We start from the raw sequence: 26,524 nt of genomic DNA, 5'->3' as shown, positions 1-26,524 counted from the left end.
CCTCCAGGGCTTTGCACCTGCCATACCTTTGGCCTGAAATGCACCAGTCCAAACCTTTCTCTCCACCAGGCCTCAGTTAACCGTTATATCCTCAGCAAAACAGTCCCTGACATTCCTGTTCAGCTCAGACCCTCTGTTAATCACCCTCATAGCTCCCTATACATCTCTCTTGTCACCCTTCCCTTAAACATAATCATTTGTGCAACCACTTCACTAATTAATGTCTAATGTTCCTGCCAATATGTAAGTCCCATGAGGGGAGGTGCTCTGTGATTTTGACATGGTGATTGGTACATAGTAGGTATCTCTTGAATATGTATTGAAAGTATGAGTAAATATTTTTAAGGCTTATGGCACATATACATAATAATTTTATTAGAAAATGTACATTTGCAATGTTAAAATACATTAAATTACAAATAAATTTGCAGTAGTCGAAAAAGGTACCGAAAAATATCCTCTCACAATAAGTTAATCTCAAGAATTTGAGCAGATGCAGATAAACAGTGTATACTTATTCCCCCAAACAAATAATATATACAGATTTATTTCACTTTATGCAAGATAACTGGAAGAGTTTAAATGTAGGCCAGCTTAGCAAGGTAACATAGAGATGCTTTGTGAAGTTATAAATCCCTTCAAATATAAAAATCACTTTAAGTTTTGGTTTTCAAAAACTTATTTTTTCTGAAATACAAACTATTTTCAGCAGCTTTTCATACCTATCATCTTTTCCAATTTATAATCCACTTGACCCACTCAAGACCTCAACTAGTGATTGTTTCCTGAAACTTTATCCCCCTGCCTTTTCCTCAACCCTATGTCATTTCCTTGTCGTCTTCTGCGCCAAGATATGTGGTGGTATAATCCAGAAAAGAAAGCACGCAATAAAAAGAAAGATGTTAGTCATTTTTGTAAAATTATAGTTTAGCTGAATTTTATTCGATATTATAAATCTTTGGAAGTTGGGCAACTTCTCTATGTCATATTCTTGGATGGAAACAGTCTGTTATGCTAAGATAACAGCCTCAATTAGTGGACTTCATATTATATTTTCCAAATATTTCTGCTAACAGGAGTCACCAGTACATGTAATTTACACTAAAATAAGCAATTAACTGCTCTTGCAACTTTCTGGCCTACTTCCCCCACTCTAACAAATTTAGTGGTTTAGAGTGTGGAGTCTAAAGACAGATATTTATTAGACAAATGTCTTAATTTCTCTGTGCCTGTTCTTTTATCTGTAAAATGGGAATCATAACAGTAACTTTGCTTCATAAGACTGCTGTGAAAACTAAACTCTGTATTACATATTGCCTGCAATATGGGAAGAATTCTATAAATGTTCACTATTAGTTTCATCATCACCATTATTTTCTATTGCACACACTATCTAAACCAAGGGTGTTTACTTTTTAGGATTAGAAGTGACCCAAAAAATGTAAGACTGAGGAAAGAGCTGCAGAACATCAAAGAAGAGAGATCCCAGGTCTTGACCAAACAGAAAGAAACCCCTGGCTATGGCTCTGATAAGTCTAACCAAAGCAGAGTCTTGCTACGGGAGATGAAGATGAGTAAAAGCAATCCCTAAAATTTAATCAATATTTCTGTCAGAGTAAGCTTTCTATTAGAGCTGAAGTTTGATTTATGAGTATGGCAAATTTCAATAACAAAAAGCCAAATAGTCTGATTTTAAAATGGGCAGAGGAGGAGCACCTGGCTGGCTCAGTCATAGAGCATTAGATTCTTGATTTTGGCGTCATGAGTTCAAGTGCCACACTGAGTGTAGAGCTTACTTAAAAAAAAAAAAAAAAAAAAAAAAAAGATTAAAAAAATTTGGGCAGAGGATCTGAAAAGACATTTTTCCAAAGGACATACATATGGTCATCAGATATATGAAAGGATGTTCCAGATCAACTAATCCTCAAGGAAATGCAAATGAAAACCACAATGAGATGTCACTTAACACCAGTGACAATGGCTAATATGAAGAATATAAGAAATAGCAAGTATTGATGAGGAAGTGAAGAAAAGGGGGCCCTTGTGCACTGTTGGTGGAAATGTAAATTGGTGTAGCCACTGTGAAAACAGAATGGCGGTTCCTCAAAAAATTAAAAACTACCATATGATGTGGCAATCCCTCTTATGGGTTTATTTCCAAAGGAGGAGGCAGGATTTCAAAGAGATATCTGCACTCCCATGTTCACTGCAGCATTATTCACAAAGCCAAAATATGGAAACCACCTAGATGTCCATCAACAGAGGAATAGATAAGGAAGATGTGCGTATGTAGTGAAATATTATTCAGCCATGAGAAAGGAGATCCTTCCATTTGTGGCAACATGGATGGACCTTGAGGTCATTATGCTAAGTGAAATAAGACAGAAAGACAGGGACATACACTATATGATATCACTTATATGTGAAATCTAAAAGAGCTGAGCTATTAGAGGCAGAGAGTTGGATGATGGTTGATAGGGATTGGGGGTGGAGGAAATGGGGAGATGTTGGTCAGAGAACTTCCTGTTATAAGTGAGTTCTGGGGATTTACTGTACAACATGGTGATCACAAGTAATAATAGTGTATTATATAATTTAAAGTTTCTAAGAGAGTAGATCTTAAATGTTCTCACCAAAAAAAAAGAAATAATAATTCTGTGATAGGATATAGGTATTAGCTAATGCTATGGTGGTAATCTTTTTGCTATATGTAAGTTCATCAAATCAATGCATTGTACACCTTAAACTTACACTATGTTATATGTCAATTATATCTCAATAAAGCTGGAAAAACAAAAGGTACAAGGAGAAGATATCTATCTATAAGCCAAGGAGACCTCAAAAGAAACCAACCCTGATGACAACCTTGATCTTAGACTTCTAGCCTCCAGAACTGTGAGAAATAAATTTCTGTTGGTCAAGCCAAAAGGAAAAAAAAAAGAAAAGAAAAGAAAAGAAAAAAGAAAGAAAGAAAGAGTATAGCAAACATAGTATAAAGTGCAGATTATAGTGTTTACTTATTTACTTTAAGATTTGAAAACAGAACTTAGAATAGGAAACATTTGGAAAAATATTTAGAAATATTTTTGTATTTTTTGGTAATATTGATTATCAGTATACATAATTCTATACTAGTTCCTCTTATCAGTATTCAACTTACATAGAGGTAGAAATGTATACATAGTGTGATTTAGCCAACTTCAAGTAAACTCAGTACGCTGTTACAGTAAAGCAATTTTACCACAAATATTTATTAGCCTAACTAGATTAGGGCTGTCACGGCCCATGCAAATTTAAAATTCTACAGTTCTGAATAGCTACGGAGACATGGTTTGAAAACTGTATGTCTTCCTTGTCACTACCAAAAGATGGGAAAAGTAAATAATTAAACTGATAGTTTTTCTCCAGAATTTAAGGGAGTTGAAAATGTCAGTAATTTGAATAAATAGTAACACACTGGACTTACGTTTCGAAAGTGAATAATTAGTACTTGAAAGAAAAATGTAATTAGTCCTATTAAAGGTAGTGTAATTCATCTTGATCTCTTAATCCTCTTTAGTGCTCAAATATTAGCATTATTTGTGCTTACCTATTAATTTAGGGGTTACTTAGTGAGATCGTGAACTAAAATAGGACAAAAGGTGTAGTATTAAAAATAATGACTTATAGAATGTCAGGGAGAATGGCAGGCCCTGGTAAGTAGAAAATTTAAGAGTCACGACTTTTATTTCATAGGAAAACTGAAAATAGAAGCATTTTTTTTTCCTAAAAAATAAAAAGTAGGTATCTTCAAACACAGGTACTTCTATTTAGGTAATTTCTATAATTTCATTCTTTTGTTATAGTTAATTCATACAGAACTCTCCTTATGGTTTCACTGCATATTTTCTCATTATTTTCATGACACCTCTTCAGTCTAAGAGTACAACTTCATATTTATAGAACCATTGTCCATTCACTCATGAGTTCATGCAACCCAAAAAGAGACGCGATAATAGAATATCTTTTTGAAATAAGGAAATTGTGAACCAGTGTTTTTATATTAGGTCACTGTTCACAATTACACATAGAATTGTCTGTATTATTCAATATATGTTTTTGTAATTAAAAATATACAATATTTGCAGCCTGACTTTTGGAAACTGACTCATAATAATGATCTAGCAGAGCCTTGGAAGAGGAAGTCCCATACAACAAGTACTTTCCATCATAGTGTTAGGTTACTTTTTTTTTTTTTTTAAGACCTTATTCATTCATTCATGAGAGACACAGAGAGAGAGGCAGAGACATAGGTAGAGGGAGAAGCAGGCTCCATGCAGGAAGCCCGATGTGGGACTAGATTCGGGGACTCCAGGATCATGCCCTGAGCCAAAGGCAGACGCCCAACCACTGAACTACCCAGGCATCCTGTGTCAGGTTACTCTTGAATCCTTCCATGCCTTACAGAAAAAGCAACAAGCCTTCTGTAAACCACACCCAGGAGTATGATGGTAAGCATCACTATTCCACACACAAGGCTGAATGCCCATCGTGGGCCCCAGGAAGTGTACACTTGGCTGATGAACACAGGTCCAAGAATCCGTGCTGCACTTCCAGAAGCTGTTAACCAGCCCATGTACACACCCTGTGGCAGGGAGAGGAGAGGGAGAAGCAGATTGATATTCAGGTTTAGTTAGTTTAAAAATAAGGATGATACAAAAATTAATAATAATAAGGATGATACTACTATTACCAAACTATGATAAACTCACAAGAATCACTTTCTCCATCTTTTACTTTTAAATTAAATATAAAATGCCTCTCTATAAATACAGCAACTAACAAACAGTAAACTTATTTGATTAGTCAGTTTAAGAAAAATAAAGTAGTATAAAGAGACAAGCAGTGTCACCTGAAGCCCTGGAAACAATATAATTTTTTAATTATCCTTATGGCTAACATTTATTTTGTACTTACTATCTGCCAAACACTCTGCTAGGTGCTTTACATATATTGTTTCCAACATTCACAAATTTCTACAATTGCTATTATCCCCATTTAACAAATGTGGAAGCTGAAGCTCAGAAAATTCAAATAACTTGTCCAAGCATGTTTGGCTGACTCCATTATATCACTTTTCATTATACCACAAGGTTGCTCTTCCAACTACTGTACCCCCCAAACTATAACCTTACAATCTACCCAAGAATGTACAGTGCAGCAATACTTTTAATATCCTCAAATTGAAAATAACTTAATGGTCCATCAATGGTAGATTAAGTAACTAAATTATGGTATATTTAATGAATGGACTGCTAATCTGTTGCTTAAAAGAACAAGATCTTATACGGAGTAAGATCTTATAATGAGAACATCTCTATGCACTAACATGGAAAGAATACTATGGCTATTAAGTAAAAAAATTCAAGATGCAAAAAAATTGATATACATAAGATATATTCTGTGTTATCTTTTTCTAAAAAGGCATGAGTGTACATATGCTTGAACAGGTATAGAAAAATGTCTTGAGAGACACCTGGGTGGCTCAGTGGTTGAGTGTCTGCCTTTGGCTCAAAGTGTAATCCTGGAGTCCCAGGATCGAGTCCCGTGTTGGGCTCCCCACAGGGAGCCTGCTTCTCCCTATGCCTATGTCTCTGCCTCCCTCTCTGTGTCTCTCATGAATAAATAAATAAAAATCTTTTAAAAAAAGAAAAAAAAATGTCCAGAAGTATACAAATGAACAGGGGTCAGCTTTAGTGTGTTGAGGCTAAGGGAAGCCTTCATTTTCTACTGTACACATTTCAAACTATTTGAATTTTGTTACAACTATCTTTTGTAATCTGCTTTTATAATATGCTTTTATTTTTTATTTTAAAAATTTGAAAAACAATTTTATAGGTTAAAAAACTCAGAAGTGTTTATTATAGCTTAAAAACACAATATTAAACATTTTCTTTTCTCTGCCTTATTTCAATAGAAACATTAATTTTTGCCCTGAAAATGTAAAACCATTGGTGTAATTTTTAAAGAAGAAATTAATATTTTCATTTTGTGACCATTTAAACAACTTCTACTAAAAACAAGAGTCAGAAATAAAACTTGAGGGTCACCTGAGTGGCTCAGTCAGTTAAGTGTCTGGCTCTTGGTTTTGGGTTCAGGTCATGATCTCAGGGCAGTGAAACTGAGCCCCGCATCAGGTTCTGCACTCAGCAGAGTCTGCCTGAGATTCTTTTTTATTTTTTATTTTTTGCCTGAGATTCATTCTCTCTCTCCCTGCCTCTTCCCTCACTCTCACACTTATTCTGTCTCTCCAAAATAAAATAAAATCTTTTTTTAAAAAAAAGTGCTAAATATGATAAAAATCTGCTAAGTCAGCTTGTATAAAAATAGAGAATGGTAGCAAAAAATGTGAATGCTTACAACTATATTTCATTTAATTGCAATAGCAGTATCAGAGTAATTGACTCACCTGAGGTTTTGGTCCCAAAATTTTTGAATATAATGTATAGGACATAACATTACAGGATGGATAGCCTATTCCAATGAGCACAGCTGATGTGAGGAACTGGGCCAGGTGGATCATGGGGGTGTAGAAGCACCAAGCTTGTCCAATTGGGCAACCAGTTGGTCCTTCATTGTGATCTTCTTTTGGAGACTTCCAAAGAGTAATAATAATTTCCCCAAATGTGGTATTAGGAATTGAATTATTATGTAGATCTATAAAAATAAAATTAGTACAGTGCATTACTTGCTAATTTTAGATGAATAACAGGGGTTAACATTATAGAAACATGTATGGCTATACCTTCCCACTGTATCTTGGGAAAGTGATTTCCCCAAGGTAACAAGATAAAGAAGCCAACCCATACAACGATGAATCCTCCCAGTAGAATAGCACGCTCGCCAATCCTGTTAAAGAACAGAAACTCTGTAATTTAAAAATAAAACAGTATTACATAGTTTCATTACTTTAATATTTTAAAAACTATGATACAGTCTCTTGATGCTTTTAGCCATATACCAGTTAATATGAATGTTAAATATAAATTTCCACTAAATAGAACCAGCGGATTTCAGATCTGGAATAGAAAATGTATAAGATGAGCCCGGAAGGGCAGCCTGGATAGCTTAGTCAGTTAAGCATCTGTCTTTGGCTCAGGTCATGATTTGAGGGCCCTGGGATCAAACCCCAGATGGTCTCCCTGCTTCTCCCTCTGGCCTTATTCCCACACCTGCTCTCTTTCTCTCAAATAAATAAATTAAAAAAAAAAAAAAAAGATGAGCCTGGATACTTTTTTTCATACTAGAGAATATAGAAGCTATCAGTCTACCAGGTACTTCTAATATCTAGATAAAGGTACTCTGAGCCAATCTGAAAATGCTGGCCAAAAACACAACAGTGTGAACACAAAAAATAATAGTAATGACGACAATGGGTTAAAACATATAAAAATGTTATAATAAATGAATTCATATTTTATTAAAATAAAATACTCTTGGGATCCCTGAGTGGCTCAGCGGTTTAGTGCCTGCCTTCGGCCCAGGGTGTGATCCTGGAGACTTGGGATCGAGTCCCATGTCGAGCTCCCTGCATGGAGCCTGCTTCTCCCTCTGCCTGTGTCTCTGCCTCTCTCTCTCTCTCTGTGTGTCTCTCATGAATAAATAAATAAAATCTTAAAAAAAAATACTCTTGGTTACTTTTAGAGAATGTTAGGGCGCCAACTCATTATTTTAAAAAATCAGTTAATTAAAGGAAATAGTCTTCTTGTCGTTCCTATACAAACTGTACCTCAAGATAAACAAATAGTTGGTGATGAGAAGGTTCTCTCTAAAGAAAATATTCCAAAAAATTAAATAAAGACACAACAGAATTAAAACCCAGCACTGTACAATAATCTATTAAATTAATGTATCTAGGAATGATTGATAGTCATTAACAGTGTAAAATGAGATAAACAAAATGTAACATTTCTCCTGATATAAGCACATAATACCACATATAAAGTATATTCTTGCCAAAAAATTGAACTCAAATTTCATCAAGCTTCTAGGTCTAAGTTCCAATTTTTGAGAAATTTAATAAACACAGGAAAATGTTAAAAAAAACAAAAACAAAACTGGGGCAGCCAGGGTGGCTCAGTGGTTTAACGCCGCCTTCAATCCAGGGCGTGATCCTGGAGACCCGGGATCCAGTCCCATGTCAGGCTCCCTGCATAGAGCCTGCTTCTCCCTCTGCCTGTCTCTCTGCCTCTCTTTCTCTCTGTGTCTCATGAATGAATAAATAAAATCTTAAAAAAAAAAAAATTAAAAAAATTAAAAACCCACCACAGGAATTCAATTAGCAAGATCCAAAATGTGAGAAACTATAAAGTATACATACATCCTAGTTTCTTTAATTTGTAAGGAAAAAAAAGGAATACAGAAAGCCTATAGATTAAAAAAGACTTAAGGAACTTAGTCAAGTAAGTTGTGAAACAAAACAGTATGAAACAAAACAAATCCTAAAATCTATTGAAACAGTACAGGAAATTAGAATACTGCCTGGATATTTGATGATAGTGAGAAATCACTTAATTTTTAAATTCATTTTTGTTATTTATTTAAAGATTTATTTATTTATTTATTTATTTATTTATTTATTTTTATTTTTTTTTTTTAAAGATTTTATTTATTTATTCATGATAGTCACACAGAGAGAGAGAGAGAGAGAGGCAGAGACAGGCAGAGGGAGAAGCAGGCTCCATGCACCGGGAGCCTGACGTGGGATTCGATCCCGGGTCTCCAGGATCACGCCCCGGGCCAAAGGCAGGCGCCAAACCGCTGCGCCACCCAAGGATCCCTAAAGATTTATTTATTTGAGAGAGAAAGAGAGCATTATGTGTGTATGCACTGGGGGGAGAGATGGAGAGAAACTCAAGCAGGCTCCCAGCCAGAGCCAGAGCCAGGCAAGTCTCCATCTCACAACTCTGAGATCATGACCTGAACTGAAATCAAGAGTCAATGCTTAACCGACTGAGCCACCCAGGTGCCCCATGGTTAATTTTTTTAGATGTGATGACATTGTCATCATTAACTTTTAGAGATACATACTGAAATATTTATGGAAGATATGAAATGATATCAGGGATTGGCTTCCAAATAATCCAGGGATAGAGGATAGGGATAGGGAATGTGGAGTAGGTAGCGATAGAGATGAATCACAATTATCCAAGGATTAGTAATTGCTAAGGTTGGGTAATGCATATTAGAAATTCAGGACATGATGCTCTCTAAACCTTTGTATATGTTAGAAATTTTCCATAATAAAAAGTGAAATATACAAACAAGACCAAAGACTTTCCAAAACAAAATAAAAACACTTCACATCACCCTCAGAATACCTATCAGGTTTCACATCTTTCTAACCTGATGTTCTCCCATTTGCCATTTCTTTCATTCTGCTCTGGCCAAACTTGCCTTCCTGCTTCTTTCTAACACTGCCACTCTCTTCCAACCCTGCCCTTGCTACTCTTTATTCTCTTCCTCTCTCCATTCTTCTTCATAGCACTTACCACTACCTGACTTCATATTTTTGTTTATTGTTTTTTCCCACCGAATAGAATACAAGCTCTTTGAAGGTATGGAGTTGGATAATCTATAAGAATGCTTATCAGCAGGACTGTTCTTTTTCTGTAGGAAGATGTAATGCATTTTCTATTATTTAATTTAGAATATAAATCTATGTCTATGTTTGTGTCTTTATCGTGGACCCTCTACTTGGCTCTATAAGCACAGGAATCTTCATAGCATCTCCCATCACACCTCACCCTGCACAGTGATTCAAGATTTGTTAATTGATTTTACAACTTTATAAAGTTCTGAAGTATTATTAAAGCATTTTAGGAATATTAAATTGTTAGAATTGCTTAAATTCATCAACTAATGTCCCATCTCAGACTATATGAATGAACTTAATTTTATACAAGTACTTTCCCCAAAGTGTGTTCTTTACAGCTGTAGTTTTACAAAATGCTTCTTTAAAGCAATGTTCTTGGGGTGCCTGGGTGGCTCAGTCTAGTAAGTGTCTGCCTTTGGCTCAGACAGGATCCCAGGATCCTGGAATCAAGTCCCGCATCTGGCTCCCTGCTCAGTGGTAAGTCTCCCTTCTCCCTCTCCCCCTGCTCGTGTTTGCTCCCTCTCTCTCTCTCTCTCTCTCTCTCTGTCAAATGGGTAAAATCTTTTTTAAAAAATAAAAAATGTTCTGTGGTCAAGTTACAAGTAACTTTGAGAAATGCTACATAATAGCTTTGTCATTATGGTGACATCATATATATGTACTGAAGATGTGGAAGTTTTAGAGTAAAGAAGTTTGGTTATTTTAACCAGAATTTTCCAGACTTAACCATTAATACAGCAGATAAAGTTTTCTAAAATACACTTTTAAAAATACTTTAAATAAAACAGAATATACAAAAGATATGTTAAAGGACAATTAATTCGCTTTGTAAAATATCTTGCTTTACCAAAGAATATGCCATATGGTATAGAAATATCATGTTTCCTTAATAAACTTTAAATCTGTTTGCAAAACATTCAAGGACTGAAAGTAATACATAAGAGAAAAACTTTAAATATTTTTACTAACACACTTGTTTATGTTGTTAGCTCTATTTCATGTTTCACTTTAAAAAAGACATCTTTAAAAGTCTATTTTAAAATTCACTGAAACAAAATACATAACTTACTTCTTGGAAAGTAATTTAATCCCCATGAAAATAATAAGCGCTTCAACTCCAAGAGCAGCAAGTATTATTCCATCATATAATACAGCTTGTTCTCTAGTCCAGGCATACATATCCATTGTTAATGGAGTAACAATCCTAAGAAAAACAAATTATTCTTATTTTATTGAAATTATAGTCATTATCAATGTGAAATAGAAGCTTTAATAATGATACTGACACATTAAAGAATTTGCATCCCTTAATGACACCAGCTCTACATTAAAAAAAAAAAAAAAAAACATTTTAAGCACATTTTGGGGATTCCTGCGTGGCTCAGCGGTTTAGTGCCTGCCTTTGGCCCAGGGCGCGATCCTGGAGTCCTGGGATCGAGTCCCGCATCGGGCTCCCTGCATGGAGCCTGCTTCTCCCTCCTCCTGTGTCTCTGCCACTCTCTCTCTCTCTCTCTCTCTCTCTCTCTCTATGTCTATCATAAATAAATAAATAAATCTTAAAAAAAAAAAAAGCACATTTTGTTGTTACTTATACAAGCTACTGTTTGGCTGTATTTTTATTTACTAATATCTATTTTAATTATAAGTAATATATCCACATGGCAAAAAAGTCTGAAGGACAGGAAAAGAAACAAACCAACCATAATTTTTACCATTCTAACTAATCATGGTTAAATTGGTTTAAATTGGTTTTAAAAGTAATAACATAATAGTAAGAGTGTTATTATAATTATTAGAAACGTGTTAGATTTTGTTTCTTCCTCAGTCTCTTTCACCCCTATTTTTGAATGTATGTATTTCTTTTCCTACTTCTGAATGGTATTCTTTTATATGTCTGTCTCCTTCCTTGCCAAGCTTCTTTCCCTACTCTATTCTATTAACTGGCTACAAAATGGAACTGAAACATACTTAAAATGTTCATTCTTAAAAAAAAAAAGAAAAGAACATCACTATTTTTTAATTTTAAAATCAGAGAAGCTGATGTGGAAAATGGTTTGGTAGTTTCTCAATAAGTAAAACATAGAATTACCATGTCATCCAGCAAATCCACTTCTCGGTATACAACCCAAAGAACTGAAAGCAGGGACTCAACCAGATAGTCTGTACACCAACATCACAGCATCATGGCATTATTCACAAGTGCCAAAAGGTGGAAACAACCCAACTATCCATTGACAGGTGAATGGATAAACGAAACTACTATATGCATACAATGGAATATTATTTAGCCATAAAAGGTATGAAATTCAGATATAGGCTATAACATGGATGAACCTTAAAAACACCATGCTAAGTGAAATAAGCAAGATACAAAAGGACAAAAGGAAACGTGTTATATGATTCCATTTATTTGAGGTATCTAGATTGGCCAAATTCACAGAGAAAGTAGAATAAAGGCTACCAGGGACTAGGTGAGGGGGAATGGGAAATTATTGTTTAATGGATGGAAAGCTTCTGTTTGGAATGATGAAAAAATTCTGGAAATGGTTGTACAACATTTGTGAATATACTTAATGCTGCATTGTAAATTAAAAATAGTTAAAATGGTACATTTTATGTTATGTATATTTTACCACAATTTAAAAAAATGCTCCCAAATCAGATGAACTGAAACTTTCACCTATCTCAATAATTTTAAAAATAAAAAAAAAATCAAGAAAATTTACATGTGCTGGCATACAAATGTTACAATTATTGACAAAGGAATAAACCAAAATTTCAAATGATAATGTCACAATCTGTTGATTTAATAGACACACATGCTAGTACTTACATTGCATAGAAAAAAAATTTTGAAAAATTAATATTTAACTATTAGCAGTGGTTACTTCCAGGGAAAGAAGTGGATGTGGAGATACAGTTTTAGTGTTTAGAATATTTATACCAAGAAGGTACTATTTTTATAATATAATGGAAAGGCATTTAATTTCATTTTAAAAAAAACTATTTATATATTTGAGAGAGAGCGAGAGAGAGCATGAATGGGGGGAGAGGCAGATGGAGAGTGAGAAGCAGACTCTGCTGAGCAGGGAGCCAATACAGGGTTCGATCCCAGGACCCTGGGATCATGATCTCAACAGAAGGCAGATGGTTAACAGGCTGAGCCACCCAGGCATCCTAGAAAGGCATTTTAAAAATAAAAAAGTCATATGATAGCTAAAGGTCAACAAACCTACACAAGGCAGAAATTTTGTAATATATTTTGTAATAAAAAATTTGATTTACAAAATTTACAAATTTACAAAATTTGTAAATTTTGTAATCAGCACTTAGAGTTAACACTACCAGACTGACCCTCATATACATAAATAGTTATACAGCTTAAAGTTAGTTAAATCATGGCACTGAAGTTTTATAACTATATTTATCATAAAACTGTGAGAAAAAAAAGACTAGTGAAACAGATTTCTTTATAAGGAAGTAAGATAAAGTAGTAAGATTACAGAGAATCAACTATATTCAAATTAAAAGCATGAAATTTATATATACTTTTTACATCATGACAAAAAATGTCTTAAAGTTTTGAGAACATTGATATGCTTGATTAATGTTGCATCAAGAAATGCAAGTTATTCACATAGTAAGTATGATTTAGATGAAGACAGAATAAAACTTACGTTTCAAAAAGGGCAAAGATAAATAGAATCACGAAAAACACAATATTAGTGGCCACAACAGCAACTTGATCAATATTTCCTTGGAGAACCTGAACTTCATCTGTACTTGCTATAATAAACAGGAGAAAAATTATATTACTTAAACTTTCTTACAACACTAAAACAGTATAGAAATTATATGTAGCAAATTCTATGACTAAATATTTAAAAATCACTTTTAGGTTTCAAAGCAGTTTAAAAGTAATGATTTATATGACAGAAATAATTTTTTAAAATGGCATTTAAAAATAAAGTAAATTTTCTTCCCAGGAGATATACTTCAATTGTCTTATCTATAAGAAGCATTCATATTTTCTTTCTTTTTTTTTTTTTTTGCATTCATATTTTCTATTAGCTTTCTCTCAATCCAAAATAGGAATATATTTTATAAAATTCTATAAAATGATCTCATACTAAAAATACTTATTTTAAGTTTTTATTGTGAGTGCCTGGGTGGTTTAGTCACTTAAGCATCTGACTCATGGTTTTGGCTCAGGTCATGATCTCAGGGTTGTGAGACAGAGCTCTGCAACAGGCTCTGCATTCAGGGTGGAGTCTGCTTGAGATTATTTCTCCCTTTCAATCTGCCCCTCCAGCCACTGAAGCGTGCTTTCTCTCTCAATAAATAAATAAGATCTTTAAAAAAAAAAAAATTTCCATTGCAAGTTTTTTTTTCTATTTTACCTGAATCTTAAATTTATGAAGATTTCAATGAAGATCTCAAATAGTTTACTAAATCAGTTAGTTCTGTGATTCATTCACTTCCATGGCTATATATTTTGAATTTCAATGCTATGTGAAATTAGTACTAATAAATATTTTTATGTTATTACCACATTTTCTCAAAGTATTTATGTTATCACTTATATTTTCACAAAGAAATATATTTTGCAGGATACCTGGGTGGCTCAGTGGTTAAGCACCTGCCTTTGGCCCAGGGTGTGATCCTGGAGTCCTGAGATGGAGTCCCACATTGGGCTCCCTGCATGGCTACGTCTCTGTCTCTTTCTCTCTCTCGGTGTCTCTCATGAATAAATAAATAAAATCTTTAATATATATATATATATATATATATATATATATATATATATATGTTGCAAATAACCACCAAAATTTGATGGTGGTTTTATAAATTAGGAGGGCAAAGTAAGTGTACTGACTTATCTTGAACTATGTAGTTAAGCTTCACACTCAATATTAGCTATTCCTGATATAACTGAGAAGTGTGAAGCCATATATATCTACTTATATACATTTGTCATGCTGTTTTATAACTCATTCAGAGTAACTCTGGCAAATAATTCAAGAATGTGTTCATTTTATGCTATCTAAGTGTATCTAAGTGTATGTGTAGCAGCAGCAGGGGGCAAGGGGCTACTTTCCTAAGACACAGTAAGTTTCTATAATTTTTTTCATAATAGACCTTGACTCTGTATCTCAGGATTCTTGACTTTGGTCCTTGTGGGCCTTGTATTATTTTGGAGAGACCTTCCTGATTCTCCATTATCATCTAGAAGCTAATCTTTACTCCTTGAATCAAAAAGCAACACTGCTCTAACTCAAGCTGGAGTTTTCTTCCTATGTGGTTAGTTTCCTATAGCTCCCACCCACTGTTGGCCTCAGTGGGAAAGCTCAGAAATGTTGCATCCTAGGCTGTGAGGATTGCCTGGTTATTCAAATTTTAAGAATTTTAAGAAAACACTACATCAATATATTGATGATTCAAAGACTATATAACTAGAAATTATACTCTATCCAATGATAATATGTTTAATAATGGAAAAAACTGACACATTTTATTTAAATACTTACACTGAAATTTTAAAATGTTTTTTTGTTTTGGAAATATTTTGAAGTACCTAGAATTCTTTTTTTTTTTTTTTTAAGATTTTATTTATTTATTCATGAGACACACAGAAAGAGAGGCAGAGACACAAACAGAGGGAGAAGCAGACTTCCTGCAGGGAGCCCGATGCAGGACTTGATCCCGGGACCCCAGGATCATACCCCAGGCCGATGGCAGGCGCTAAACTGCTGAGCCACCCAGGGATCCCCATAGAATTCTTTTTTTTTTTTTTTCCCATAGAATTCTTAATAAAGAAAATAAATTGGTTTTCTAAACTCTCATTTGTGCTTTAGGGCAGTGCTGTGTGATAGAACTCTCACATGATGGAAATGTTTCACCATGTTGCCTAAGACAGCCACTAGCCACATACCCATAATTAAACACTTGAAATGTTGCTACTGTGATTGAGGGATTTCTTAAATGTCATTTAATTTAAATTTAAATAGCCAAATATAGCTGGTGGTTACCATATTGGACAGTGCGGTTCAAGAACTCTGCTCCCCAGTATGGTTCATAGACCAGCAGCATCAGCTCCCATGATAGCTTTATTATAATGTAGATTCTCAGAATCTCACTAGGTTTGCCAGATTTAGTACATAAAAATACACGATATCCAGTTAAGTTTGAATTTGTGATAAACAACAACTTTAAGTATTTTCCGTGCAATATTTGAAATTTAAATATAGGAATGTTTGATGAAGAAAAATAATGTTTGATGAAATATTTGAGGCATATTTATACTAAAAGATTACTCATTGCTTTTCAGAAATCTAAATTTAACTGGATGGGACATATTTATACTAAAAAATTATTCAAATTCAATTGGCTGTCCTGTGTTTTATCTGGCAACCCTAGTTAGACCTCTCTCCAGGCCCACTGATCCAGAAGTGGCATTTTAACAAGGTTTCCAAGTGCTTTCTAATAAGCATGTTATAAGCGAAGCACTGATCGATATTGTTATTCCCTTCCAACTTCTGAAAGATTTTGCTTTTGATGTATCTTCCTTTTCTCAGCATCTTACACTCACCCTCTCTACTTGTTCATTCCTTTAACCTGATAGGTCTTTTAATTAGCATCCTATTTCTCACATTTTAAGCAAAACAGCTTATACTCCCTGCTGGTATTTCCTCACCATTCTTTCCTTCCTTCCTTTCCTTTCCTTTATTTTAAATATATTCAGCCCCTATATTCAACAGTATGTTGCCACACTTGATTCATCTACCCCTTCCTTTCCATTTTTCTCTCATTCTCTTTATTGTAGTGTTTATCACTGGCTTACTCCAAAATTTGTACCTCTAGCTTTGATCTCTGTTGCCAAAATTACAAATGACTCCAGCATTTTTTAGTTGTTCTGGTATAGCAGTAGATTGAGCTTAGAAATCATTTTCTATGTTCAGCCAATGTCCCTTCCTAAATTCTTGTTCTCTCCCATTCTCTCATTTATTTAGACTCAAAACCCGATAGACCTCTTCAACAACTCCCCCTATTCCTTAATATTCCCTATACAAACTATCAAGAATCTTGATTTTTTTTTTCTTCAAAAACTCACATCTATCCCTTCTCTGTTCTTAAGTTACTGTCCTAGTTCAGACCTTCACATATCTGGATTAGTCTCACATGGAATCTATTGTCATACTTTTTTCAAAAACTTACTAACGTTCCTCACCACTCTGCTCTCCACCTTACTACTTTTAACTTTATCTTCCACTAGTTTTATTGTGAAAATTAAATAAAATGGCTATAAAAGTACTTGGTAAAATAACACTATGTCTTTTTCACAACTTCACAAACTCCTTAAAGGCAAGAACTGAGTTGCAATCTTTTGCACAGAGGGGGACACTCCCAAAGGAGGACTAATTAGTACTGAAATAATGGTTTATTTACTAAAATATACCTACTGACCAGATTGGGTCCCTACTTCTGAACCAAAGAAAGATCTAAGGGATGAAAGTGTACCTTTGTAGAGTATCCAAAAAAAAAAAAAAAATTAAAATACAAATACAAAAGACAAATCCATTCCCATGACGAAGTAAAGAAATGCTTGAGATGGGCAGCCCAGGTGGCTCAGTGGTTTAGCACCGCCTTCAGCCCAGGGTCTGATCCTGGAGACCTGGGATTGATCCTGGAGATGTAGGGCTCCCTGCAGAGAGCCTGCTTCTCCCTCTGCCTGTGTCTCTGCCTCTCTCTCTCCCTGTGTCTCTCATGAATAAATAAATAAAATCTTAAAAAAAAAAAAAAAAAAAGAAAGAAATGCTTGAGATAGAAAGATACATTTGGTAGGAAAGTTACTGAAATCATTCCAAAGAACTGGAGGATTTTAGGATATTGGCTCTTTACAAACAAGATGAAGTGATTTTTAGCCATGGTTTTAACCTTACCAATCATGAACACCAAATAATTGATCTGGGCATGCTTGTTTTAAAAAAATAATCAATTTAAGTAACTTTCTACTTTGAAGATCCTCCCCAGTCACCCACTGTACTAACCCCAGAAGCAAAATCCAAGTAAATATCAAACAGAATCATCAGATACATTTTGATAATGTTACAGTCATTAGTCAAACAGGTTAATAGTACCTTCTTCAAAATTAACATTTTTACACTGTCGTCCTGAGTCATCCACATGATGTTCTCTTAAAAAGAAAAACATAAGTATTGTATCCAATAAAAACTTAGTATAATAAATGATTATAATTTTAGTAGCCTTCTATTTTTGCACATTCTGATACAGTTCCTTTTACTGACTTCTGAGTAATGAAAATTATTACCAATGAAATATAACCAACAAAATTTAAAAGATACAAGTTACAATTCTTATTATATTATCATATAAATGAGAAATAATATTCATTCAAAAGCATACATGATCTACTTTAATAAATATTGAAGTTTTCCAGTGATTTTAAACATTTTTTATAAATGTTTTTGGGTCCTTGGATAGAGAGTAGTCCAAAGAAATATAAAGTAATAAAACGTCTGTAGTTTTATAAAAATCTCTTCTAATATATAAAAGATAAGAGAGATATAAGTAACTTTTGTATTTAAGGTTGATACCAATCCTTAATCTACTTAAATGCTGCTTTCATGCTATTCCCTACTTAGAAATCTATAGTTAATATATCAAGTAGTACTATATCAAGTAACTATATCAAGCAGTTATGAGTACTATATTTATTAGCTGATCGAAAAAACATGAACACAACTATGGACATCAAAAGCCAAATAAAGGCTTTATAGGAATAATTATCTTCCATTAATGATAATGCTTATTTAATTTCACAATCTAAGAAGGTAGTTTATCACTTATACCTAATTACCTTAATAGAATAAGGATCAGAATAATATTTAAAACTCCCAGGAATGCGCCAAGTAAAACTGGTGCTGTATACATGTTTATCTGTAGCTTAATGGTATCCCATGTCACGCCCTTTTCTCCAATGAGTGCAAAACAAGTCTGAAAAACTTAATAAAATAAAATGTATACAGATGAATTAGTAAGTAGGAAGCAGAAGCTAAAAAACTCTGAAAGACATTTACCATGAGATTGGAAGCAACATTATGGGATCATTTATCTATATCATGCATCTCAATAGAGGCAAGAAAGTTCGGGGAAGGGGACAAAATATTACTTTTTCTGTATAAAGCATAGACATTCATAACAGTACATAAAAGATATACAATTGACCTGTGGTATTAGGGAAAAAAAAATGCCTAAAATGGCTCCATTGAGGGACAACAATGAGAAAAAGGTTGGGAAATACTGATGTACATGCATTCACAAAGTATTATATCTGAAGTAACTTGTCAGTACCTTCCTTTTTAAAAAATATCTCCACAGGAAATCTAAATTATCCAATTTCTTCCATAAATAAATCACAACTTCATTTTAAGAAATAGAATGTCATGTTTTAAGTCAATATTTCTAATTGTCACTGTGCATATAGTATTTAAATTCTATATATTTTTAAAATTTTGGCTCTACAGCAAAACTCAGATTGGAAGAGTACTAGTTTGCTTTCCTGATTTAGATTCTACAACTGGCTGTTCTCATAATTTACATGTAACCTTAAGGTAAGAATGAAGTAATATACTATACATAAAACACTTACGATAGTATCTAGCACATAGTAAGCATTCAACAAATGCTAGTGCTGTTAATGTGGTTATTTACAGGAAAGGTCATCTAATCCTCTTCAGGCCTACATTTACTCATCTATATATAATATAAAATATTTAAATAAGATAACCTTTAAAATAATTTTTGCCTCTCTTTTCCTTTTTTGATTATTTCCTGTATTCTTAGGTTGAAAATGTGACAAATCAATGAACGAGGTGATATAAATTTTAGTGGTCTTTTTTTTTTTTCCTAATGTCCTGTCTGCCTTTATACTAGCTGATACTGTCTCTAAACGTGTTTTCTTGGCTCTAAAATGCTATATGAGGGGATCCCTTCGTGGCTCAGCGGTTTAGCCCCTGCCTTCGGCCCAGGGCGTGATCTTGGAGTCCCCGAATTGAGTTCCAGGATCGAGTCCCGCATCAGGCTCCCTGCGTGGAGCCTGCTTCTCCCTCTGCCTGTGTCTCGGCCCCTCTTTTCCTCTCTTTGTGTCTCTCATTAATAAATAAATAAAATCTTAAAAAAAATAAAAATAAAAATAAAGTAAAATAAAATGCTATATGAGATTTATTACATGCTTTTACCTCATGTACTTTACTTTATCATTATTTAATCTTTAAAATACTTATGTGGTCAAAATATTTACTGAGAACCTAAGTCTATACCAAGTACTGTGCTAGATACTGAGGGTAGAGGGATAAATGAAAAAGACCCAGACTATGTCTATATATATATATATATATATATATATATATATACACATACATACATATTTTAAAGACTATTTATTCATGAGAGAGAGGCAGAGACATAGGCAGAGGGAGAAGCAGGCTCCATGCAGGGAGCCCAATGCGGGACCTCATCCCAGGATCATGCCTTGGACTGAAGGAGGCACTAAACTGCTGAGCCACCCGGGCTGCCCTGTCCTCATGTATTTTATAATATAGTCATAGATACAATTATTCTACATTTGTGCTTATATTTTACTCCAGAATACTAAACTGAAACTTTAGATTTTGATGAAGGATAAACCAGACTCTCTTTTATAGAGCTTTTTCTTGGCTACCTAAAAGAAAGTAATGGAAACAGGGTGTAAGGGTGGGATATTAATGATGAAGTAAACTGAGCTGGATTCAAAGTGATGATATTTGAAACTGCAATATTCATAGCATCAGCCAATTACATGGTTTTTCAATGTTTTTCTAAGCATAAAAACTACTAATCTATGAATCTGCAGAAATCTACTTGTCTTGGGGAAGTATTAAATCTCATTAGTATTGTTTTACACTCATAGTTCAAATGAAGATTTGGAAGAACAGGCTTTTTTTTTGTTTTTTATTATTTTTTTAAGATTTTATTTATTTATTCATGAAAGACACAGAGAGAGAGGCAGAGACACAGGCAGAGGGAGAAGCAGGCTCCATGCAGGGAGCCCAACGCGGGACCCAACCCTGGGACTCCAGAATTAAGCCCTGGCTGAAGGCAGGCACCAAACTGCTGAGCCACCCAGGGATCCCCAAAGAATAGTCTTTAAATAGCCTTTTAAAAATCCTTCATTTGGGGGGCACCTGGGTGGTTCAGTCAGTTAAGCATCTGCCTTTGGCTCAGATCATGATCCTAGGCTCCTGGGATGGAGCCTTGAGTCAGGCTCTGTGCTCAGTGGGGAGTCTGGTTCTCCCTCTCCCTCTGCCTCTTCTCTCACTGTGCTCCCCCTTTCTCAAATAAATAAGTAAATAAATCTTTAAAAATTCTTTCATTTTCTTCAACCTTAGAAAAGTCTGAAAGGTATGGGCAAAGAGCAAAAGAGTAAAGAACCTCATAAGTTTCCTCAAATCCTTCAGTCAAAAGAATTTTGTTTCTAATAAATGGGGAAAAAAGCAAAATATTATGGAGATGTCTAGCTAAATGATTATTTCACAGAACATATACTTAGGGGTCAGAGTTAGGTTTGAACCTCATATTTCCCATTTGCTATCTGGCTGACCTTAAATAATTTACTTAGATTCTCTGTGCCTTAGTGTCTTAATCTGTAAAATGAAACATATCATTTACTTTAGAGGACATTTGTTAACACATATAAAGAGCCTAGCCTCCTGTTGGATCAAAAAATACCAGTTTCTTTTCAGCTATGAGGTTTTATACTTAGATTCCATTTAACACTTGAACCTCAAAAGTTTTCCCATGTAACTCCCAAGTAATGACATGTGAAAAATACCTACCTGGACCTAGAATAAAACCTAATGCTTGACATGCACTAGTATTTGCCATTGAACTTGTTCTTTCCTGAAGGGAAGTAGCACCAGCAATATATGATCTAATCACTGCTACATTTCCTAAAAAAAGATACAATAATTCCAAGTAAAAGAAATTATTCTTCATATAAAATTCAATTTAATTTGGCTTTATACAGAACAAATATCACTACTTCCTTTTTATGATCATACAAAGCATGTACACTGAGCAAATGTATCAATTAATGGAAAATATTGCTTTTAGTAACATGAAAACACAATTAAAGATCTGAATGAATGAAAATGAAAATATGGCATTATAGAAATGTTACTTTTTTTCTTCGTTAAATATGGAGAAAGCACAGAGTGAACAGCATAATACTAATTGCCACAACTGATTTTAAAACAAGGATGTTACAAACTCTGCATGATTAGGACCGAAAATATAAGAAACAGAGAAAGAAATCCACTATCAATTTGATTTTTAAAAAAATGTATTGAGTTCTTACTATGTTCAGGAGACTCTGCAGGGGATTAGAGAATATTTTAGGAAGTCATAAATTATCTCTAATTATAAAAAGTTTACTGTATGGCTGGTAATAAAGGATGAAAACAGTACACAACAGTATATAAGCAGGTGTCACAGACATGCTAGAAAAAGGAAGGGTCTGTGTTACCTAAGAAAGCTTTATGGAAGATGTAGAATTTGAGCTGAATCTTGAAGGATAAAGAATGATGGGAACAGAATAAAGAAACTATAGGTAATGGAAACATCATGAGCAAGCAAAGCCAAAATAATAGTAAAGGTATTTGTCTATTTGCAATGAGAGATCTATATGTAAAGATACGAGATTGAGAAGTGGTGACATCAGGTGAGAGAGGGCCATAAATGTCAGGGTGAATGTGAATTGGACACAGCTAAACATATACATACATACATATTACCTGCTCCAAATCCCAGCAATCCACGAGCAACCAACATGTAGTATTTATTATGAGAGGCTGGAACGTGGACATAGGCGTAGAGGCAGTTAGCGGCAACCGAAATGGAGAGAGAGATGATAAGAGGTTCTTTTCTTGGTCTATAATTAGACCACAAACCAAATACAGGTGAAGCTACCATTTGGCCAAGACTAAATGAAGCAATAACCCAGCCCAAAAAACTTGCATCAGCTGTCTGATCAATCTGCAGAAAAAAAGTATAATAATGCTTTAAGAATTGTTATCCAAGAAAAGTAAAGTTTAAAACTTATATTTTTCAGACCATGTAACATTTCTTTTTAAAGAAATAAAAAACAGGGTAGTCCCGGTGGCACAGCGGTTTAGTGCTGCCTGCAGCCCTGGGCGTGATCCTGGAGACCCTGGATCGAGTCCCACGTCAGGCTCTCTGCATGGAGCCCGCTTCTCCCTCTGCCTGTGTCTCTGCCTCTCTCTCTCTGTCTCTATGAGTCAATAAATAAAATCTTAAAAAAAAAAAAAGAAATAAAAAACAGTAATTCTAACATAAAAGTTTTATAACACTATTACGTATAGTAAGAGATTCAAACTTCTAACATTATAATTAAATGTGTTACCAATTCACTACACAGTAGGAAAAATCCTTGGGAAACTTCATTTTTTAGAATGATTATGGGAATTTCTGGTTCATAAAAAATCTTGTTAAAAAATAAATCACAAAAAATACCCAAATCACATTATATATATAAAACAAGAGCATCATAAAAATAGCATGCCATTCTTTAATTCTTATAATGTAAATACAATTATTTAGACTTATACTACTCCATAAGCTAAATATCCATTAGCACTGTAAATGTATTTTTTATTTTTTAATTAGGCACAGTAGTCAAATGCTTACAAAGAACAAAAACACAAAAGCTGAAGGCAATTCTCTCATTAAACCTATTACTGGGATCCCTGGGTGGCTCAGCAGTTTAGCACCTGCCTTTTGCCCAGGGCATGATCCTGGAGTCCCAAGATCGAGTCCCAGGATCAAGTCCCAGGATGGAGTCCCAAGTCGGGATCCCTGCATGGAGTCTGCTTCTCCTTCTGCCTGTGTCTCTGCCTCTCTCTCTCTCTGTCTCTCTCATGAATAAGTAAAATCTTAAAAAAAAAAAAACAAACAAAAAAAACAACCTATTACTAATTTACTAATTCTTCCATTCAACATAGACACTGAAAGAGGGTTTATATATCATGATGAATGTTGAGGAAAAAACCAAATGATTAAATTCAGAAAATGAAATACTTTCAGAAAATAATATTTTAGCTTACAAAAGAGACTATGGAATAAATTGACAGATTAAAAAATATATATACGGTATTCCTATACAGGAATTTGGAAAAATAAGAACCATTAAATTTAGGAAGTGAGATTAAACATACATAAGTTAAATGGTAGAACAACTTAAAGAAAACCATAGCCTTATCTTTTCTAAAGATATTTTTAAGTAGTTTAAAATGGAAATATTTAGGTACATTTTCTTGCAGGGGATGAGAAATGAGTAATTATGTATAATGATATACAATATTAAAGTTCTAGCCTGAAAAATATCTCTTATTTTAGGCACTCTGGTTTTTATTTTCTACCCATATTACCTTTTAGTTCTTTTGATCTATTAAAATATAAAATAACTTCATGTCATAAAATTTAATTAATTTTTTAAAAAGCAGTAAAAATTCAATTTAAGATAAATGTGTAGTGGTTTGAAAGAAAAAGGATGAAAATGTCTTTTCAGATATCAAGTCAAGTATCCGTCTCATGGACAGAAGCTGACTCTCAGGGATGGCTTACAATATTAACAATATTTTTCAGAGACCAATAGAAACTTTTATTTTAATTGGCTTCTATTCTTTACAGTGACTGGAAAACTGGAACCTTCTAGAATTCTGCTAGAATTGCAACAGGAAAGTAAAATGTTTTAAGAGATACAGGTTCTACACTGTAACAGAAGGTATCACTTCAGCAGTTGAACTGTTATCTGTGCTCATGTGTGTTTCTCTCTATTAAAGTAGTAACAGTATCTTATTTCTGGTCCTCTGGCCACCTCTGGTTATCTCTACCATACTGTCTTCAGAATAAAATCCAAACTGCTTATTATGGAAAACTAGCTCATAAATTGGCCACTGTCTCTCTTCGCTCAACTTCTCTCTCTGCATGTACCCTTCCCCTAATTCTAACTTCCAGCCATATAGAACTGTTTGAAGTTTCCAAAATGAGTCAAATTCTTTGCCTCCAAGCCTTTGGGCTGGTTTCTCTACTGCCCCCTTCCACCAGCAATGCCTTCCCAACCTCCAATTCCCTGGCTTCCACCTTTTCTTTAGGAAACCAACTTCTGCAGACCTTCAAAACTCAGCTCTCCTGTAACTGATTTTGGGAAGTCTTCCAGAATTTCTTTTTTTTTTTTTTTTTAATTAGAAACATCCCCCTAACAGCCCATGTCTGTCTGCCTGCCTGCCTCTCTCTTTCTCTCTGAAACCATCTCTCTCTCTCACACACATGCACCCAAACTTTTTAAAAAATATTTTATTCATTCATTCATTCATTCATTCATTCATTCATTCATTCATTCATTCAAAACAGGAGGAAGGAAAATCTCAAGCAGACTCTGCTTTGAGCAGAGTCCCACACAGGGCTTTATTGTACAATCCTGAGATCATGACCTGAGCTGAAATCAAGAGCTGTTCGCTTAACTAGCTGAGCCACCCCAGGCACCCCACACCCATACTTTTAGACCTTTATGGATGTATATTATTTGGTAATCATCTGTAATTAACTTGTTTGGTTTTGTACACTTCAGTGAAAGTTGGATGTGTATCTGCTCTGAAAAAAGAAAAAAAAAGAAAAAAAAGAAACCAAAACCCTTCCTAAACTCCAAAGTACATGGTATTGAATTTCAAAACATTATTCTCTAAATATGTTGAAATACTGACAAAGTTCTAGAAATCTTCATGCTTTGATTGGGGAATTAAGACATGAAAATGGGTGTTCCAAGCCTCTTTAATAATCTACTTATAGATTATTGCTTATTAACTAACAGTCGTTGAATCCTTCCCTGTGACAAAAACTGTGCTAGGCAATATGGATACAAAGATGAGTTAATACAGAGTTTCCAAACTGAGTTTCATCACCAAGGAGTTTCCAAACCGTGTTTTACTTATCTGGCATTTGAGTAGCTGGGGTGGGGAGGGGGGATCACAATCTTTAATTTCTTATCTATCAAATGAAGATAACTTCAGAGAGTTGTTATGAGAATTATTTGAGCCAGGGATGCCTGGGTTGCTCAGTGGTTGAGCGTCTGCCTTCGGCTCAGGGAGTGATCCCAGTCTGGGAATCGAGTCCCACATCAGACTCCCTGTGAGAAGCCTGCTTCTCCCTCTGCCTATGTCTCTGCCTCTCTCTGTGTCTCTCATGAATAAATAAATAAGATCTTAAAAAAAAATTATTTGAGCCAATACATGTGTAGTGTTTAGGGCAATGTCAGCATATATATGCACTTAATGAATGTTACCTATACAGTATAAAAACTAATATTTCTTAGTACTTTGTTTTTACTAATATGTCAGTTTTATTAAGATAGTAGGTAACACAGCACTGTGGTTAAGAATCAGATTTTAGTTTCAGATAGGTTTGGCTCTGTCATTTTCTAGCTGTGTGACCTTGGACAAGCTACCTAACTTTCTTCATCTGTCCAACAGGAGTGATAATAATCATTTCACAACATTGTTATGAATATCAAGAGGTGAAAGTCTTAGTACTTTACCTGGCACGTACTGAGCTTTCACTATTGTTATGAAATAACTTGAGAAAATTAGTTGGTAAGTTCTTTAATGAAACTCTTTTTGTGTTGCTGGAGAAATAGTTACAAGTTCATGTACTTACTAAATTTACCTTTGAAGAAATTTCAAATTTCTGGAGAAAGGAGTGTACCTTTTCAAAATTCAACATATTGTGCTGAGTAGACTGAATTACTTTAAATATCTT

At 34.3% G+C, this 26,524-nt stretch overlaps 1 protein-coding gene across 7 annotated transcripts in view; it reads right to left on the bottom strand.

Moving 5' to 3' along the window:
* Positions 1 to 353: 353 nt before the first annotated feature.
* Positions 354 to 26,524, bottom strand: part of MFSD8 (major facilitator superfamily domain containing 8) — a 41,897-nt gene continuing 15,726 nt past the window's right edge. For all 7 annotated transcript variants that reach the window (XM_026014289.2, XM_072755281.1, XM_072755279.1 and 4 more), the window contains 9 exons: positions 22,486 to 22,726; positions 21,529 to 21,642; positions 18,513 to 18,657; positions 17,773 to 17,828; positions 13,312 to 13,420; positions 10,704 to 10,838; positions 6,785 to 6,888; positions 6,449 to 6,696; positions 354 to 4,624 (listed from right to left, as the gene is read on the bottom strand). In XM_026014289.2, coding sequence (XP_025870074.2) covers positions 4,418 to 4,624; positions 6,449 to 6,696; positions 6,785 to 6,888; positions 10,704 to 10,838; positions 13,312 to 13,420; positions 17,773 to 17,828; positions 18,513 to 18,657; positions 21,529 to 21,642; positions 22,486 to 22,726 — 1,359 coding nt within the window. In that variant the 3' untranslated portion in view covers positions 354 to 4,417. The remainder of the gene's footprint in view (positions 4,625 to 6,448; positions 6,697 to 6,784; positions 6,889 to 10,703; positions 10,839 to 13,311; positions 13,421 to 17,772; positions 17,829 to 18,512; positions 18,658 to 21,528; positions 21,643 to 22,485; positions 22,727 to 26,524) is intronic.

This window comes from Vulpes vulpes, chromosome 4, assembly GCF_048418805.1.
Source record: "Vulpes vulpes isolate BD-2025 chromosome 4, VulVul3, whole genome shotgun sequence".
Classification (NCBI taxonomy): Eukaryota; Metazoa; Chordata; class Mammalia; order Carnivora; family Canidae; genus Vulpes; species Vulpes vulpes.
Note: the sequence above shows the minus strand (reverse complement) of the source record. Positions and strands in the feature narration are given on the sequence as shown.